At 37.9% G+C, this 17,309-nt stretch overlaps 1 protein-coding gene across 1 annotated transcript in view; it reads left to right on the plus strand.

The window, feature by feature from the left end:
- The window catches only part of SMC1B (structural maintenance of chromosomes 1B), a gene marked incomplete at both ends in the record, with an annotated part of 86,157 nt that overhangs the window by 26,510 nt on the left and 42,338 nt on the right, over positions 1-17,309 (plus strand). The window contains 4 exons of the mRNA XM_080704758.1: positions 1,958-2,040; positions 3,567-3,774; positions 4,982-5,167; positions 14,875-15,054. Of these exons, the coding sequence (XP_080560884.1) occupies positions 1,958-2,040; positions 3,567-3,774; positions 4,982-5,167; positions 14,875-15,054 (657 nt within the window). The remainder of the gene's footprint in view (positions 1-1,957; positions 2,041-3,566; positions 3,775-4,981; positions 5,168-14,874; positions 15,055-17,309) is intronic.

A 17,309-nucleotide genomic window follows, 5' to 3' on the forward strand; every position in this document is an offset into this window, starting at 1 on the left:
TTTTTTTTTTTTTCTTTTTTTGCGGGTTTGGGGATGGAACCCAGGGGCATTTGACCTCCAAGCTATACCCCCTGCCCAATTTTTTATTATTATTCTTTATTTTGAAACCAGATCTCACTGAGTTGCAGAGGGCCTCACTAAGTAGCTGAGGCTGTCCGCGAACCTCCCGAATGCTGGGATTACCAGCGTGCGCCGCCACGCCCGGCACCATTCTCATCTTTTCTTTTTTTTTTTTTTTTTTTTTCCCCGCGGGTCTGGGGTTGGAACCCAGAACCCAGGGGCATTTGACCTCCGAGATACACCCCCTGCCCTATTTTTTATTCTTTATTTTGAAACCGGGTCTAACTGAGTGCAGAGGGCCTCACTAAGTAGCTGAGGCTGGCTGTGAACCTCGATCCTCTGGGTCTCAGCCTCCCGAATGCTGGGATGACAAGCGTGCCCACCATGCCCGGCTCCCATTCTCATCATTTAACAGATGAGAAACTTCTTAAACACAGTATTCATAATCACATTCATTGTAAACCTTGTACTCAGTAGTTGTCAGAATGTTGGCTGAAGTGCTGGGTGTGTGTGTGTGTGTGTGTGTGTGTGTTTTACTGGGGATTGAATTTAGGGGTGCTCTACCTCCAAGCTATACCCTATATTCCCAGCCTTATTTTATTTTTTATTTAGAAACAGGGTCAGTCATGCTAAGGTGCCAAGAACCTCACTAAGTTGCTGAGGCTGGCCTTGAATCTGATCCTCTTGTCTCAATCTTGCAAGCACTGGGTTTACAAGCATGTGTCATACACCTGTCCATAACTGTCTATTTTATTATTATTGTTTCTTTCCCTCTCTCTCCCTTTTTTTGGGGGGTGCCAGAGATTGAACCCAAGGTGTTCTGCCTCTGAGCCACAGCCCCAGCCCTATTTTTTTTTAATTTTTAATTTTGAAGCAAGTTCTCACTAAGTTGCTGAGGCTGGCCTTGAACCTCTAATCCTCCTGTCTCAGCCTACCAAATAACTGAGATGACAGGCATGTACCGCCATGCCAAGTTCATTGTTAATATTTTACTGTGCCTAATTTAAAGATTAAACTCCATCATACATATACATATGTGTGTATATATGTATATGCATATATAAAATAAGTAGAGTGGGTAGAATTCAGTACTGTAGAATTCAGGCATCTGCAGAACACCTTAGTACATACTCTGAGTAAGAAGGGACTATCTACTGTAGCATTTGGATTTAATAATAAAGAATGAATAGAGGAAGATTTTGTTGTGTGTGTATTACTGAGGAGTGAACTCAGGGCATTTTGCCTCTCAGCTGCACACCCAGCCCTATTTTATTTTTATTTGAAAACAGGGTCTCACTAAATTTCAGAGGGCATCACTTAAATTGTTTAGGCTGGCTACAGACTTGTGGTCCTCCTGTCTCGGCCTCCCAGGTACTTAGATTATAGATGTACGCCAACATGCCTGGCGAGCAAGATTTTTGTGAAAGTCTCAGCCACATCTACTAGTTGCCCTGTAGGTTCCTGTATTATTGTAACACTGAACACTTGACTGTAATTACTTATTCAATTGTATGGCTTTCTCACTAGATATCAGGACTCTATCCTGACCATTATTGTATCCAAATCCTGCCAGTGGTATCCGGTGCTTAAGTATTTACTGAATGAATTAGTTTGAAGGACAGATAAGAGCTATAGAGGTATTTGAAAACACCTTGGAGTTTGAATCAGTGAAATCATGAATCAAATACTTAGCCAATGGTAGAGTCAGGATTTGAAATGCTTTGAACCCAATCTGTATGACTTCAAAGCTCTGTAGAAGACTTCCTTTTCAGAATTAAAATTTACTTATACATATTTTTCTATATTTGATGTATTTCAAGTTTAAACAGCTTGTGATATAGTAATAATTTTATTGGCTTGGAATTGCTATAATTTGTGATTTTATTTCCTATTTTAGGGAAATTTGAAACAAGTAAAAGAACAAATAGAAGATCATAAAAAGCGAATAGAGAAGTTGGAAGAATATACAAAGACATGCATGTAGGTAGAAAAAAGAAAAGCTTGCAGGTTCTTGTAGTTTTAGGATCCAGTGTGTTTCTGTACATCAAATGAATGATCCCACTGTGTTACTTTACATTATTTTCATTTCATTGTAGACTTTCAAAGATTATACTTAAACATAATACATGTTTAAAATTTGAAAGTATAGCCGGGCGTGGTGTCACATGCTTGTAATCCCCGCGCTTGGGAGGCTGAGACAGGAGGATCACACGGGTTCGAAGCCAGCCTCAGCTACTTAGTGAGGCTTTCAGCAACTTAGTTAGACCCTGTTTCCAAATAAAATATAAAAAAGGTCTGGGGGTATAGCCCGCAGATAGAAAGCCTTTGGGTTCCACCCCCAGTACCACACACACAAAATGAAAGTATAGAAATAATGTAGCAGTGGTGAAATGTAAATTCCCTTTTGGCCTTGATATCTTAAAAAGATATAATGGAGTTGGGCACGGTGGCACACACCTATCATCCTAGTACTTGGGAGGCTGAGACAGAAAGATGGCAGACTCAAGGATAGCCTCAGCAACATAGCAAGACGCTCAGCAACTTAGACCCTGTTTCAAAACAAAAAAGGGCCACATATGTAGCTCGGAGATAGAAAGTAATGAGTTATGTCATGAAAGTTAATACAGCATGAATATTCTGCCACTAATGGCTTCTTTTATGCTGACATTTTACCCAGGCATGGCAGCACACCTTTGTAATCAAGAGAGAATTGTAGGTTCGAGGACAGCCTCAGCAAATAGCGAGACTGATTCCAAATAAAAGTAAAATAGGGTTCAGGGTGTAGCCTAAAGGTTGAATTCTCCTGGGTTCAATCCCAATTACCAGTAAATTTTAAAATTTGGTATTTCGGCTGGGCATGGTGGCGCAGGCTTGTAATCCCCATGCTTGGGAGGCGGAGACAGGAGGATCCCGCAGGTTTGAAGGCAGCCGTGCGCGCTGGCTTAAGAGACCCTGTTTCCAAATTAAAAAAAAATATAAAATAGGTCTGGGAGTGTAGTCCGGAGGTAGAAGGGCTTCCAGGAACCCCAGTACCACCAAAAAATAAAAAATAAAAAATAAATAAATAAATAAATTTGGTATTTCCTTCTTAAGCTCATTATACTTGCTAGAAATACAATTTTTTTTTGTACTGGGGATTGAATCCAGGGGCATTCTACCTCTAGGCTACATCCCCAGCCCTTATATTTTTTAATTTAATTTTTAAATTTTTTATTTTGAGAAGAGGGAGGCCGCACTAAGTTGTGAAGGCCCTCACTAGGTTGTTGAGGCTATCCTGGAACCTGTGATCCTCCTGTCTCTGCCTCCTCATACTGGAGTCATGTGCCACCACATGATTTTTTGAATCAGCAAATAGCCATGTTTGGTGTTAGGTGTATTGTGGTTTTAATCTTTAAAAATTAATAGGTAATACATTCTCTTACAATGCCAGACAAGAGTATGTTGTACATGGTAGTTCTTAAATTTGGGAGGGGTTTGCTATGTAATTTGTTGTTTTTGTGATATAGGGATTGCTTGAAAGAGAAAAAACAGCAAGAGGAGACTTTGGTGGATGAAATTACAAAAACAAAATCAAGAATGTCTGAAGTTAATGAAGAATTGAATCTTATTACAAGTGAATTGCAGAATGCGGGAATTGATAACCATGAGGGAAAACGTCAGCAAAAGAGAACAGAAATCCTGGAAAGCCTTAAAAGACTTTACCCAGATTCTGTGGTAACTAAAATAAATAGCCAGTTTAATCAAAAAAGCTAAGTTTTTACTTTGATGAAAATAACTTTATTTGGGATTAGAACTATTACTATTATTAGGAAGTAAAATTATTTCAGAAGCATTTTAAGTTTCGTATCTTACAGTTTATTTATACATAAAATATAGTAAATAATTAGGGTAAAATGTAAATAACTTCCAGTTATATCTATAGGTAAGTAGTTATTAGGGAGAAGCATTGGCATATATACTACTCAGAAAATAGATGTTATGGCCATTCTCTCCAGAGAACACAGGGGCCATGAAATAGCTTGAGTCTCCCAAACAGAGTCAAAACTCAGGCTCTTCCTGGTTCCAGGTTTTCAGTAGACATCATTGGCAAAGGCCCCGGGGTTCAGTCCCCAGTACCACACACTAACAGACTTGAGGCAACAGCGTGTGAATGGAGAAGAAAAAGAGATTACAACAACTAGAGCAACAACAAGAAGGAAAACAACTAGCATAGAGAATAGATACGAAAGACAGTGCCTGTCACAAGGAAATCGGTATGCCTGAAGTAGCACAAAAAGAAAGTTAACTCTTCAGATAGTCTAGAACTCTTGACTCAGGATGGTTGATACTCGGATATTTTGTAGCAGAGTTTCTTAACTTTAGTCATTAATTCATGACCATTGTTCAGAATTCAGCTCAGCTCTTCTGTATGGGAGGCTTCTAACCTCATAGGCCAGCCTGGTTCCTTGTATGTACCCTCAGAGCACTCTACTTGGTCACAGTGTCTAGCTCTGTTTTGCACATTTATGTAGTAATTCATTATATCTTTCTCTTACACTAGACACAATTTTATGAGGTTAGAGAATATATTTTGTTCAGTAATGTTTTATTCGGTAATGCCTAACTCGACCCCTGTGCATAGTAGGTGCCTCATAGATTCTAGTTTAATAAATAAGGGAATAATGAGTAATTATTGTATTTTTACAAAATATGTTAATATTTTGGCAAGACTAATTCCACGTCATTGCTTTTTTTAAATGAAGTGTGACACACCTAAATGGGCATTTAGGATGAAACTTAGCTTCATTCAAATGAGAGTGTTAAATTATATGTATACTTTTGTAAAATTAGCTTTGTGTAAGCTATTTTATTACATTACAAAGCAATGATTAAATGTCCCTTACTAATGTATTTATTATTCTTCCATTTTTTGACCCTGTAGTTTGGAAGACTACTTGACCTATGTCATCCTATTCATAAGAAATACCAGCTGGCTGTGACTAAGCTTTTTGGCCGGTACATGGTTGCTATTGTTGTAACCTCTGAAAAGGTCGCAAGAGACTGTATTCGATTTCTGAAGGAGGAAAGAGCAGAGCCGGAAACATTCCTTGCTTTAGACTACCTTGATGTAAGAAAGTTGCAGTTTTGGTGTTGACTGGTGATCAGATCTCATCTGTTTAAGATTATCTTTGTTGCCTAAAATTATATTATTGCACTGTCATGTTCATATATGAACACTGTTGCATGTTTGTCTGTGCACAAGACATAATTTGGTCAGTTTTCTCCCCATTAATTCCCCTTCCCTCTGCTCTTGGCTGTCTCCCTCTACTCTTCCGGTCTCCCTCCTATTTAATGAGATGCTCTTTTTCCTTCTTTCTCTCTGGCTTCCACAAATGAGAGAAAACATACAACCCTGGCCTTTTTGGGTCTGGTTTATTTTACGTAATATAATGCTCTCAAGTTCCATTCATTTTCCTGGAAATGATATACTTTCATTCTTATTTATGACCAAATAAAACTCTGTTATGTATATATAACCCATATTCTCTATCCATCTGTTGACAGATACCTAGTTGGTTTCATAATTTGGCTATTGTGAATTGTGCTAAAAACATGGTATATAGTATACTGACTTTATTTCTTTGAGGTCATATGGTGGTTCCATTCCCGGTGTTTTGAAGAAATACTATATTGACTAATATAGTATTACTAATTTACAGTTCCGCTACAGTGCATAAGTGTTCCTTTTCCCCACGTCCTTCTCAGCATTAATTATTTGTAATATTTATTGCTATTCTAACTAGAGTAAGATGAAATCTTAGTGTTGTTTTCATTTGTATTTCCCTGATGGTTAGAGATATTCAGCTTTTTTTTTATATATCTTTGTTGTCCATTTGTGTTTCTTTTTTTTTTGTGAATATGGGGATAGACCTCCAAACTATACCCCCTGCCCTATTTTTTATTCTTTTTTTTTCTTTTTTTTTTTGTACTGGGGTTTCTGGAAGCCCTTCTACCTCTGGGCTACACTCCCAGACCTATTTTTACATTTTTATTTGGAAACAGGGTCTCCTAAGCCAGCGCGCGTGGCTGGCTTCGAACCTGCGCGATCCTCCTGTCTCCGCCTCCCAAGCGCAGGGATTACAAGCGTGCGCCACCACGCCCAGCCTTATTCTTTATTTTAAAACAAGGTCTCAGCTGGGCGTGGTGGCGCACGCTTGTAATCCCAGCATTCGGGAGACTGAGACCTAGAAGATCGTGGTTCGCGAACAGCCTCAGCTACATAGTGAGGCCCTCTGCAACTCAGTGAGACCCGGTTTCAAAATAAAGAATAAAAAATAGGGCAGGGGCTGTAGCTCGGAGGTCAAATGCCCCTGGGTTCCATCCCCAGACCCACAAAAATTAAATACATAAATACATAAATACATAAATAAAACAGGGTCTCACTAAGTTGCGAAGAGCCTCACTAAGTAGCGATCCTCTGGTCTCAGCCTCCCGAATGCTGAATTTACAAGCGTGCACCACCACACCCGGCTCATTTGTTTTTCTTTTGAGAAGTATTTGTTTAAGTCATTTGCCTGTTTATTGTTTGTGTTGTTGGATGTTTTTGTTTCCTTGTTGGGCGTTAAGCTTTTAGAGATTTTAAATTGTATTGGTGCGTTGTACCCATATATCATGTTGAAGTTCAGAGTCAGAGCGACGTGTGCATACAGTGCTGGGTCAGCCACCCTCTGTCCTACCCATTCCCTCAGCCTCCTCGTGTGCAAATCGAGATTAACACTGATAAATGTGTGCATGAATATCATGTCCATTAAAGTGTCTCGTGAATTGTGTCTTCCTCTACCACCTGTCTCCCTCCCGTACACCCCTCCATCACTCCACTGGGGCTCCTCTGTCTAGAGTTTTTCCTGTATCCCAATTTCTCTCTAGCTTCCACATATGAGGGAAAATATCCAACTTTTTAGTTTTTGTGACTGACTAATCTCACTTAGCATAATATTCTCCAGTTCCATCCATTTCCCTGAAAATGACATAATTTTGTTCTTTATGGCTGAGTAGAATTTCATTACATGTATATCCCATAATTTTATAATCCATTCATCTGTTGATGGACACCTAGGCTGGTTCCATGATGTGGTTATTATAAATTGTGCTGCTATAAACAGATAGGCATATGTTACTATAAGAGGTCTGATTTCAGTTCCTTTGGGTAGATATCCAGGAGTAGTGTAGCTGGGTCATATGGTAGGTTCATTCCCTTTTTCTGAGGATCCTCCACACTGATCTGCAAAGTGGCTGCACTAATTTGTAATTCCACCAACAGTGTATCAGAAGTCCTACTTCCCCACATCCTTGCCAGTGTTTATTATTATTTGTGTTTTTAATGTGTAATTAATTCTAATTGGGGTTAGTTGAAATCTCAGTGTAGATTTGACTTGAATTTCTCTTATTATTAATGATGTTGAACATTTTTCATACATATATATGAAGGTCATTTGTATTTCTTCTTTTATGAAGTTTTGTGAAGTATGTATCTAGTTCACTTGCCCTTTTTTTTGTGGTACTGGGATGGAATCCAGGGGCATGCTACCTCTGAATTACATCCCCACCCTTATTTCTTTTTCTTTATTTTCTTTATTTATTTGAAACATGGTCTCACTAAGTTATGGAGGGCCTCACAAAGTAGCTGAGGCTGGCCGTGAACCCGGATCCTCCTCTCAGCCTCCCAAGTACTGGGATTACAAGCACAGCCTCCCAAATACTGGATTTTACAAGCATGTGCCACCACACCCAGTTTACAAGACCATTTTTTATTGGGTTATTTGTTTTTTGGCAGTAAATTTCTGAGTTCTTTATTCTAGATATTAGTCCTCTATTGGAGGAGTAACTAGCAAAGATCTCCCATTCTGTCAGCTCTCTTAAAAACTTCTTGATAGTTTTCTTTGCTATAGTTTTGGGTTTTATTTTTTAATGCACAGAAGCTCCTCGATTTAATGTAATCCCACTTATTCTTGTTTTAATATCTTGAGACTTGGGGTTTTTTTTTTTGCAGTATTAGGGATGGAATCCAGGAGCATTCTACCTCCAGGCTACACCCCCAGCCCTATTTTTTATTCTTTATTTTTAATAAATTTTTATTGGTGCATTATAGTCATACTTCTTGATAGGATAAAAAAAAAACTCGAGATATACATGCACACATCACCCAATCAGCCCTTACCCAATCCCTAACCCCTATCCTCCTCCTCCCTCCTTCCCATGCTTGGTTTCCTGATTAACTTTGATATCTTTGTTTAAGTACATCATTTGCTTTAAAGAATTTTCCTCTTCCCCCCTCCTATCCTCTCAGATAGGGCACTTTAATTGCTCCTCTATAGGATATCTTCTTCATCTAGAGTTTCTCCTGTTACCCATTTCTCCCTAGTTTTTGCACATTAGGGAAAGCATCTGATTTCTTATTTTTTGTGACATTTCACTGCAAATGCCATAATATTGTTCTCCTTTATGGCTGGGCAAATTCCATTGTGTACACATCCCAGAGCTTTGTAATCCACTCATCTGTTGAGGGACATCTTGGCTTTTTCCACAGTTCGGCAATGGTGAACTGTGCAGCTATGAACATAGTTGCTCATGCATTAGTTTGGTATTTTGGTTTTCATTCTTTTTGGTAGATACCCAGAGGTGGTATTGCTGGATCATATGGTAAGTTTGTTTGTTTTCCTTCTTCTGAGGATCTTCCATACTGTTTTCCAAAGTGATTGCATTTTTTTTTTTGGTGTTCAATTCTAACTTTCTTTTTTTTACTTTATTTTTTACACATTTATTTATTTGTTTTCAGAAAAAAATCTATCCTAACATGAAATATGAACTCTAAACACCCAAAACAATCTCGAAAAAGAACACAGCTAGAAGATGTACGATTTCTGATTTCAAACCTTATAAAGCAACAATAATTGAAACAGTGTAGTACTGCTAATAAAGGCAGATATATGAGCCAGTGGAGTAAAATAAAAAGCCTAGAAATAAATTCTTCCATATATGGTCAAGTTATTTTTGACAAGGTTTCCAAGAACATTTGGTGAAGGAAATAATAATCTTTTTTCTAAATATTGTTGAAAAATAACAGTTACATGAAAAGGCATAAAATTGGACCCTTACATAACACCATATACAAATATTAACTAAAAATAGATAAAAGACCTAAATGTAAATCTTAAAAGACTATGAACTTTTAGAAAACCTGGGTCATAAAACTTCACAGCATTGAAATTGGCAGTGATTTCTTAGATATGATTCCAAAGGCACAGGCAACAAAAGAATAAACAAACTTCATAAAGAATAAAAAAAATTGTACATCCAAAGACAATGCAAACAGAATTAAAAGTTACTGATAGAATGGGTTAAAATATTTCCAAATGCTATATCTGAAGGTATATTAATATTCCAAATAGAAATCCTAAAAATTAGCAACAATAAAAGCAAGCAATACAATTTAGAAATAGGTAAAACACTAAAATAGGTAATGAATCTCCAAAGATTTTTATATGACTAATAAACACATGAATATCACTCATCATTATCATAACTAATCATTAAAGAAATACAAATAAAAACTAGTGAAATACTACTTCATATTTGTTAGGATGGCTACTTAACATGAATTACCTTGCTCTAGCCCTTTACCTTGAATTTGTTACTATCTTTACTTGTAAAGTGTGTTTCTTGTAAGCAGCAGATGGATGGATTCTGGTTTTTAATCCATTTTGCAACTTTTATGTCTTCTTACATGTTAAAATTTTATTTCTGTTTGAAATACTCTTTGCTTAGTTGTCTGCTGGATGGAAAATCTTGTTTCTCTGGTTCTGGTGTGTGTTACCTATTTCTTCTTTGTAGTTAATCTCTTTGAGTATTTTCTCTAACGCTGGTTTTGAAGACATAAATTCCTTCAGTTTCTGTTTGTCATGGAAGCTTCTTATTTCCCCATCTAATTTGATAGAAAGTTTTGCTGGGTAGGAAATTTTTGGCTGGAAGTTGTTTTCTTTCAGAGTTTGGAATATGTTACTCCAAGCCCTTCTGGCTTTCATGACTTGGTTTGGGAAGTCTGGAGTGATTCTAATTGGTTTGCCTCTGAATGTCTCTTGGCCTTTTGGGTTTTTTTTGCCTTTAAGATTCTCTGCTTGGCTTCTACATTGGTTGTTTTGACAGTTATGTGGCGTGGGGAACCTCTTCTCTGATCCTGTCTAAAGGAAGTTCTATAAGTTTCCTGGACCTGTGTATTGACTTCTTGCTCTATGTTTGGAAAATTTTCTGCTATTATTTCTTTTGTGTGTGTGTGTGTGGTACTGGGGGTAGAACCCAGGGGCTTTCTACCTCCGGGCTATACTCCCAGACCTATTTTCTATTTTATTTGGAAAGAGAGTCTCACTAAGTTGCTGAGAGCCTCACTAAGTAGCTGAGGCTGGCTTCGAACCTGTGCGATCCTCCTGTCTCAGCCTCCCAAGTGCAGGGATTACAAGTGTGTGCCACCATGCCCGGCTTGCTATTATTTCCTTGAAAAGATTATTGATCCCTTTGGTTTCACCTTCTTTTCTCTCCTCTATTCCAATTATTCTTAGGTTAGCTCTTTTAAAATGGGCTCATATTTCTTCAATGTCATATACCTGCTGTCTGATTTTTTTTCTAAGTTATAAATTATGCGTTCATTTTTGGAGTGATCATCTTCTAGGAGTGAGATTCTATTCTCTATGTGGTCTAATCGATCGTTTATCGTTTGAATTGATGCCTTTACTTCAATGATTGTGTCCTTTATTTCTTTCAGATTCTCTCTAAATTCTTTTCGAAAGTCCTGTTATATTCCTGATTTGATCTTCTGGAGATATTCCTGATTTGATTTTCTGGAGATCTCTGAATTTCTGTGTTATCAGGTTCTGATATTATGGGGTTGTGGGTATTAATTGCTCTATTGTTGTTCCTCTTTCCCATGATTTCAGAAGTTTGTGCCTTCTCTGGGTTCTTCCCCGGGTCACCACGACTTCACTTAGGGTGTTCTGAATCTGGAGTTTGTGGTAATCTCAGCCACCACTACTCCTTTACTGGGTTGTATTGTAAAGTCTCAGACCCAGGGAGTTAATTGAGGCTGCATGAGACCATGGGGGTGCCAGGCTGGGAGTTTTCCCACAGGGAGCTGCCACTAGGGTGTGGTATCTCTGACACCGCTACTCCTTCACTGGGTTGGTCTGTAAAATTTCAGACCCAGGGAGATTATCAAAGCTGCGCAAGTCCCTGGGCATGCAGTGCTGTGATTTCTCCTGTAGGGGCCGCAATTTCACTTATGGTTATTGTGCACGCCGATCTGGAGCTGCCTGGTGAACTCACTGCCACTGCTGGCAATATGGAGCTGCTGCCGTGCCCTCAGCCGTGAGGCTGGCGTATTTCTTTTCTGGTTTTGAGCTCCATTCTGAGTCCCAGGAAGGCGTGATGATCTTGTCCATTGGGAGTTTTAGAAGTTCTTTGCGCTGAAAGAACTGCTGAATTATACCCGAATGATCTGCAGCTGCTCACTTCAGCTCCTTGTTTACCTTTCTTCTCTGGAGCCTGGTGCAGTGAGGGAAGATTGTGCTGGCGCAGCTCTGCCCGCCACTTTGCAGGCTGGTTTCTTTTCTGGTCTCTGGTTGTTCTTCTAGACTTCTTTTTCTTTGTCCCTTGTATCTACATTTTTTTATTTCTCTGCCGATAGTATTTTCTGGCTATGAAAAGTGATGATTTTGTGGCAGTAAAGATCGAGTTACTGTTAGCAGGACTCGTAAACGCTGCTTTTCTCGGTCGCCATCTTCCCGGAAGTCTATTCTTTATTTTGAAATAGGGTTTTGCTGAGTTTCAGAGAACCTCACTAAGTACCTGAGGCTGTCCACGAACCAAGATCCTCCTGCCTCAGCCTCCCAAATGCTGGAATTACAAGCATGCACCACCATGCCTGACTTTTGGTGATCTTATTGAGGAAGTTATTACCAGTGTCTCTACTCTGGGGCATTGTTCCTGTGCCCTCTTCTAGTAACTGCAAAGTCTCTGATATAATTTCCAGGTCTCCGATCCATCTTGAGTTGACTCTTGTGCAAGGCAAGAAGATGGGATTTATTTCCATTTTTCTACATACTAGATAACCAGTTTTGCCAACACCATTTGTTGAAAAAGCATATGTTTTTGGCCCTTTTTTCAGAAATTAATTGCCTGTTAAGTGTGTGAATTTGTTTTTGAATCTTCTGTTCCAATGGTCAATGTGTCTGTTTTTGTGCCAATACCATGCTGTTTTTATTAATGTGGCTCTGTAATATAGTTTGAAGTCAGGTGTTATGATGCTTCCTGCATGGTTCTTATTGCTGAGAACTATTTTGGCTATTCTTGGTCTTTTGCCATTCTATATGAATTTTAGGGCTGAATTTTCTAGATCTATGAAGAATGACCATGGTATTTCAATAGAGATTGCATTGAATCTAGATCAATTTTGATTGGATGATCATTTTGGTATTTATTCTGCCTAACCAAGAGTGGAGTAGATCTACCTTCTAAGACCTTCAGTTTCTTTCTTTCAAGTTTTATAGTTTACATTGTATATTCTTTCACCTTCCTGGTTAAATTTATTTCTAGATATTTTATTATTTTTGAGGTTATTGTGAATGGAGTTGTTTTCTGGGTTTCTTTTTTTCAGTAGACTCATGGTTGACACATTGAAAAGCAACTGATTTTTTTAGGTTGATTTTGTATACAGATACTTGGCTGAATTTCTTAATCAGTTCTAGAAATCTTTTGGTTGAGTTGGTTTTTTTTATCTTCTAAGTATATGAGCATATCATCTACAGATAGAGATCATTTCAGTTCTTCTTTTCCTATTTTAGTCCTTTGATTTTCTTCCCTTGCCTATTGCTCTAGAAAGAGTCTCAAGGACTGTACTGAAAAGGAGTGGTGATATGGGCATCCTTGTTCCTGATTTTAAAGGGAATTCTTGCAGTTTTTCTCCCATTCAATATGATGTTGGCTGTGGGTTTGTTTTATATGCCTTTATGAAGTTGAAGTAAGTTTTCTATTCTGATTTTCTACAGTGTTTTTTGTTTTGTTTTGTTGTTTTGAGATACTGGGAATGGAACCCAGGGGCATTCTATCTCCGAGCTACAACCCTGGTCCTAGTTTTTATTCTTTTTATTTTTTGAAAGGGTCTCACTGAGTTGTGAAGGGCCTTGCTAAGTAGCTGAGGCTATATGCGAAATGTTATCCTCCGGTCTTCATCTCCCAAAATGCTGGGATTCCAGGCGTGTGCCACCACGCCCGGCCCTACAGTGTTTTTAACATGACTGGGTGTTGGATTTTGTGAAATGTTTTTTCAGCGTCTATTGAGATGATCGTGTGATTTTTGTCCTTAGTTATATTTATATGAGTTCTTTATATATTCTCTATTTAATACTCTGTCAGAAGAATAGCTGGCAAAGGTGTTCTCCTGTGATCTTCAGTTTTTAATCTGTGAGGGAATAACTCCTCCCCTTATGGGATTATTGCAAGGAGTCATTAGCTATGAAGTACCTGACAACACCTGTGTGGAGAGGCTCGGCAAGCACCAGCCAGCGTGACTCATGGCCAGACCTGCTGTCTCTCGTGTCACAGGCCTTCCCCTCTGCACGCCAGGACTTCCTCTTTAGATTCCTCTTCCTATTCAAATCCTTTTTCATTTATTCTTCATTTGAAAATTTTTAAAAGTAAACTCAATTTTTTAAAAATGTTATATAGATACATATCAAATACTAAGATAATATTTCTATCTCCTCTAAGTGCCCAGTTCTTCAATAGTAACTACTTCCAATTGCTTTTTCATACACAGATTATTTAAACACACACACACACACACACACACACACACACACACATTTGTTTTGTTTTGTTCCAGTAGGGGATGGAACCCAGGGGCATTCTACCTCTGAGCTACACTCCCAACCCTATTTTTCAGTCTTTTATTTTGTTTGAAACAGGGTCTCACTGAGTTGCAAAGGACCTCACTAAGTAGCTGAGAATGTCTGCAAACCATGACCCTCCAGTCTCTACCTCCCCAATGTTAAATAGGTACATTATTTAAATACATATACTCCAAAAAATACACACACAAACCCAGAATGTGGCTATGCGTTGGGCCTTTGCTTTGTTCTATCTTAGCAAATGTGAGATCATACTTGTCAGTTTTCAGTAATATATTGCTGAAAGTCATGTCTAACAAAGTCTGATGCCTTTTCTGATCATTTAAGTCTAAAGTGGCTTTTCAAATTCCATAGTATTCTGTTACTCTGACTTCTGTCTAAATGGGTATTGTTTTCTACTAGATTTAATTATTTGGAGAACATGGAGCATTTCTTGCACATTTTGTCCCAGCTAGTTAACTAGTGAATGAGTTGAATCTGAAAGTTTTAGCTTTTTGCTTTTGGTAAAGTTTTGTATTTTTTAAAAATACTGCATGGCCGAGTGCAGTGGCACACTCTTGTAATCCTAGTACTTGGAAGGCTGAGACAGGAAGATCATAGTTTGAGGAAACCCTCCGCTACTTAATGAGACCCTGTTTCAAAATAAAGAATAAAAAATAGGGCTAAGGGTGTAGCTCAGAGGTAGAATGCCCCTGGGTTCCATCTCCACTTCCACAAAATAATTAATTACATGAAACAATGTGGGATCTAGTTGATTGTGGCCTTGTCAGTTTCTTATTTCATGTAACTATATACTACTAGTTTTTTTTGTGGAAAGAATGTATGAGCATTTGCTTTTTATTTTAGTATAATTGAGTGAATATCTTTTTAACCCTTTCAGATCAAGCCAATCAATGAAAGACTAAGGGAGATTAAAGGCTGTAAAATGGTGATTGATGTCATAAAGACTCAGTTTCCTCAGCTGAAAAAAGTGATTCAGTTTGTGTGTGGAAATGGTCTTGTCTGTGAGACTGTGGAGGAAGCAAGACATATCGCGTTCAATGGACCTGAAAGGCGGAAAGTAAGAGAAGAGGCTTGAGTCTCACTCGTAGATAAGTTTGAGCAATACTTACAAGATGCATCTCTCCATTTATCCCCCCCCCCTCTCTCTCTCTCTCTCTCTCACACACACACACACACACACACACACACACACACACACTTTCATATGTTCTGTTTTACAACAAGGAAAACCAGCATAGAACCTAAGGTGGTTATGGCTTCAGTAGTTTTTACAATGTTTGGTTAAGTTTTTTTAAACTATCTTCTGGCTGAACATAGTGTTATATGCCTATAATTCAAGCTACTCTGGAGGCTGAAGCAGTAGGATCACAAGTTCAATGCCAGTCTGGGCAACTTAGCAAGACTTTGTCTCAAAATAAAGCAGAAAGAGCTGGGAATATGGCCCAGTAGTAGAGTGCTTGCCTAGCATGTCGAAGCCATGGGTTCAAGCTCTTGTATATCAACTACAGCAAACTCTGGCCTTTCCAAACACTACAAATTATATTTTAGAAAATAAATTTATTATAATATTCTAAGGCAGTTTGGTTTATTTTTACCTTATATAGAATAAATACCCTTGCTGAACTCTAGATTTCACCTGCATTTTTCTATATAGTATATGTGATTTTGAATAGAGGGAAAGATTTTAGGTGTGTACATTCTGGGTAAACTTTTAGAAAATTCGTAGATACAAAGTATTTATTTATTTATTTATTTATTTATTTATTTATATTTGTGTGGTATTGGGGATGGAACCCAGGGGCTTTCTACCTCTGAGCTTCACCTTTGGCCCAATTTTTTTATTCTTTATTTTTAAAAAATGTCTCATTGAGTTGCAAAGGGCCTCGCTAAGTACTATTCAATTAACACATTTATCTATAATGTCCAGAATTGCAAATTAATACAAAGCAAGATATTATGAGACATAAGGATTGCCAGTGTTGCATTTATTCATTTCTCTAACATGATTAGCTTTTGATACCTTCTGGTGCTTCTGTCATGTTAATATTAAAGGTGACACAGCCACTGTATTGTAATCATTCATTGCTGTCTCATTTAAACTTAAGCAGGTATAATAAGTGAATTATTAAGGAATCCTTATTTTTCTGTCTAATTTATACCAAAATTGACTTTCATACATTTGTAAAATATGTTTTTAAGTTTATTTTTGAAGACTTTTATAGTCAATGTAAAGAAGTTACATGAAGATGAGGCTTTTTATTCCTTCATTTAACAAATATTTGTGGTTTCTCTCATGTTCACAATAACATGTTCTGTCTCATTAGGTCATATCTTGTTCTTATTATTTCAAAATTTTAATCATATGTATTTTTCTTTTTTATTTTGTTTTGTTTTGTTTGTGGTACTGGGGATGGAACCCAAGGATATTCTACCTCCGAGCTCCACCCCATCCTTATTTTTTATTCTTTGTTATTTGGTTTTTATTCTTTTTTATTCTCAGTGAAACAGGATCTCACTGAGTCTCAAAGGGCCTCACTAAGTAGCTGAGGCTTTCTGCTAACCACGATCCTCCTGTCTCAGCCTCCCAAATGCTGGGATTATAAGCATGTGCCACCACGCCCGACTTGTATTTGTGTTTTTTGTATTGTAACTATAATCCAGTAACTTTTTTGTATGGTACTGGGGATTGAACCCGGGGGCATTTTGCCTCTGAGCTACACCATGAGCCCTATTTTATTTTTTTTGTGTGTGTGTGAAACAGGGTCTCTAAGTTGTGGAGGCCCTCACTAAGCTGTTAAGGCTATCCTCAAAACTGATCCTCCTGTCTCAGCCAAGTACTAGGATTATAGGCATGTGCCAACATGCCTGGTTTATCTAGGAACTTTTAAAGAATTTTTTCTGAGTTTTAGATTGGTAAGACAATTGGATAGTTGTCACTTTTTACAGAAATCATTCAATATCCTCAATTTATGTTTTTGATCTTTCATATGTTTGATATATTTTAATTTTTTTTCTTTGTTTAAACATTGCAAGTGGCCTCACAAAATATTTTGATTTATTTGTAAACTATAGTATATATAAACTACATATAGTATTTTGCCAGGTGTGGTGGCGCACGCTTGTAATCCCAGCGTTCGGGAGGCTGAGACCAGATGATCACAGTTCGCAGACAGCCTCAGCTACTTAGTGAGGTCCTTCACAATTCAGTGAGACCCTGTTTCAAAAATTATAAAAGACTACAAAAATAGGGCTGTGGATTCCATCCCTAGTACTGCAAAAAAATCTACATATAGTATTTATAAACTACATATC

Source organism: Muscardinus avellanarius, assembly GCF_963383645.1.
Source record: "Muscardinus avellanarius genome assembly, chromosome: 11".
In the NCBI taxonomy this organism is placed as follows: domain Eukaryota; kingdom Metazoa; phylum Chordata; class Mammalia; order Rodentia; family Gliridae; genus Muscardinus; species Muscardinus avellanarius.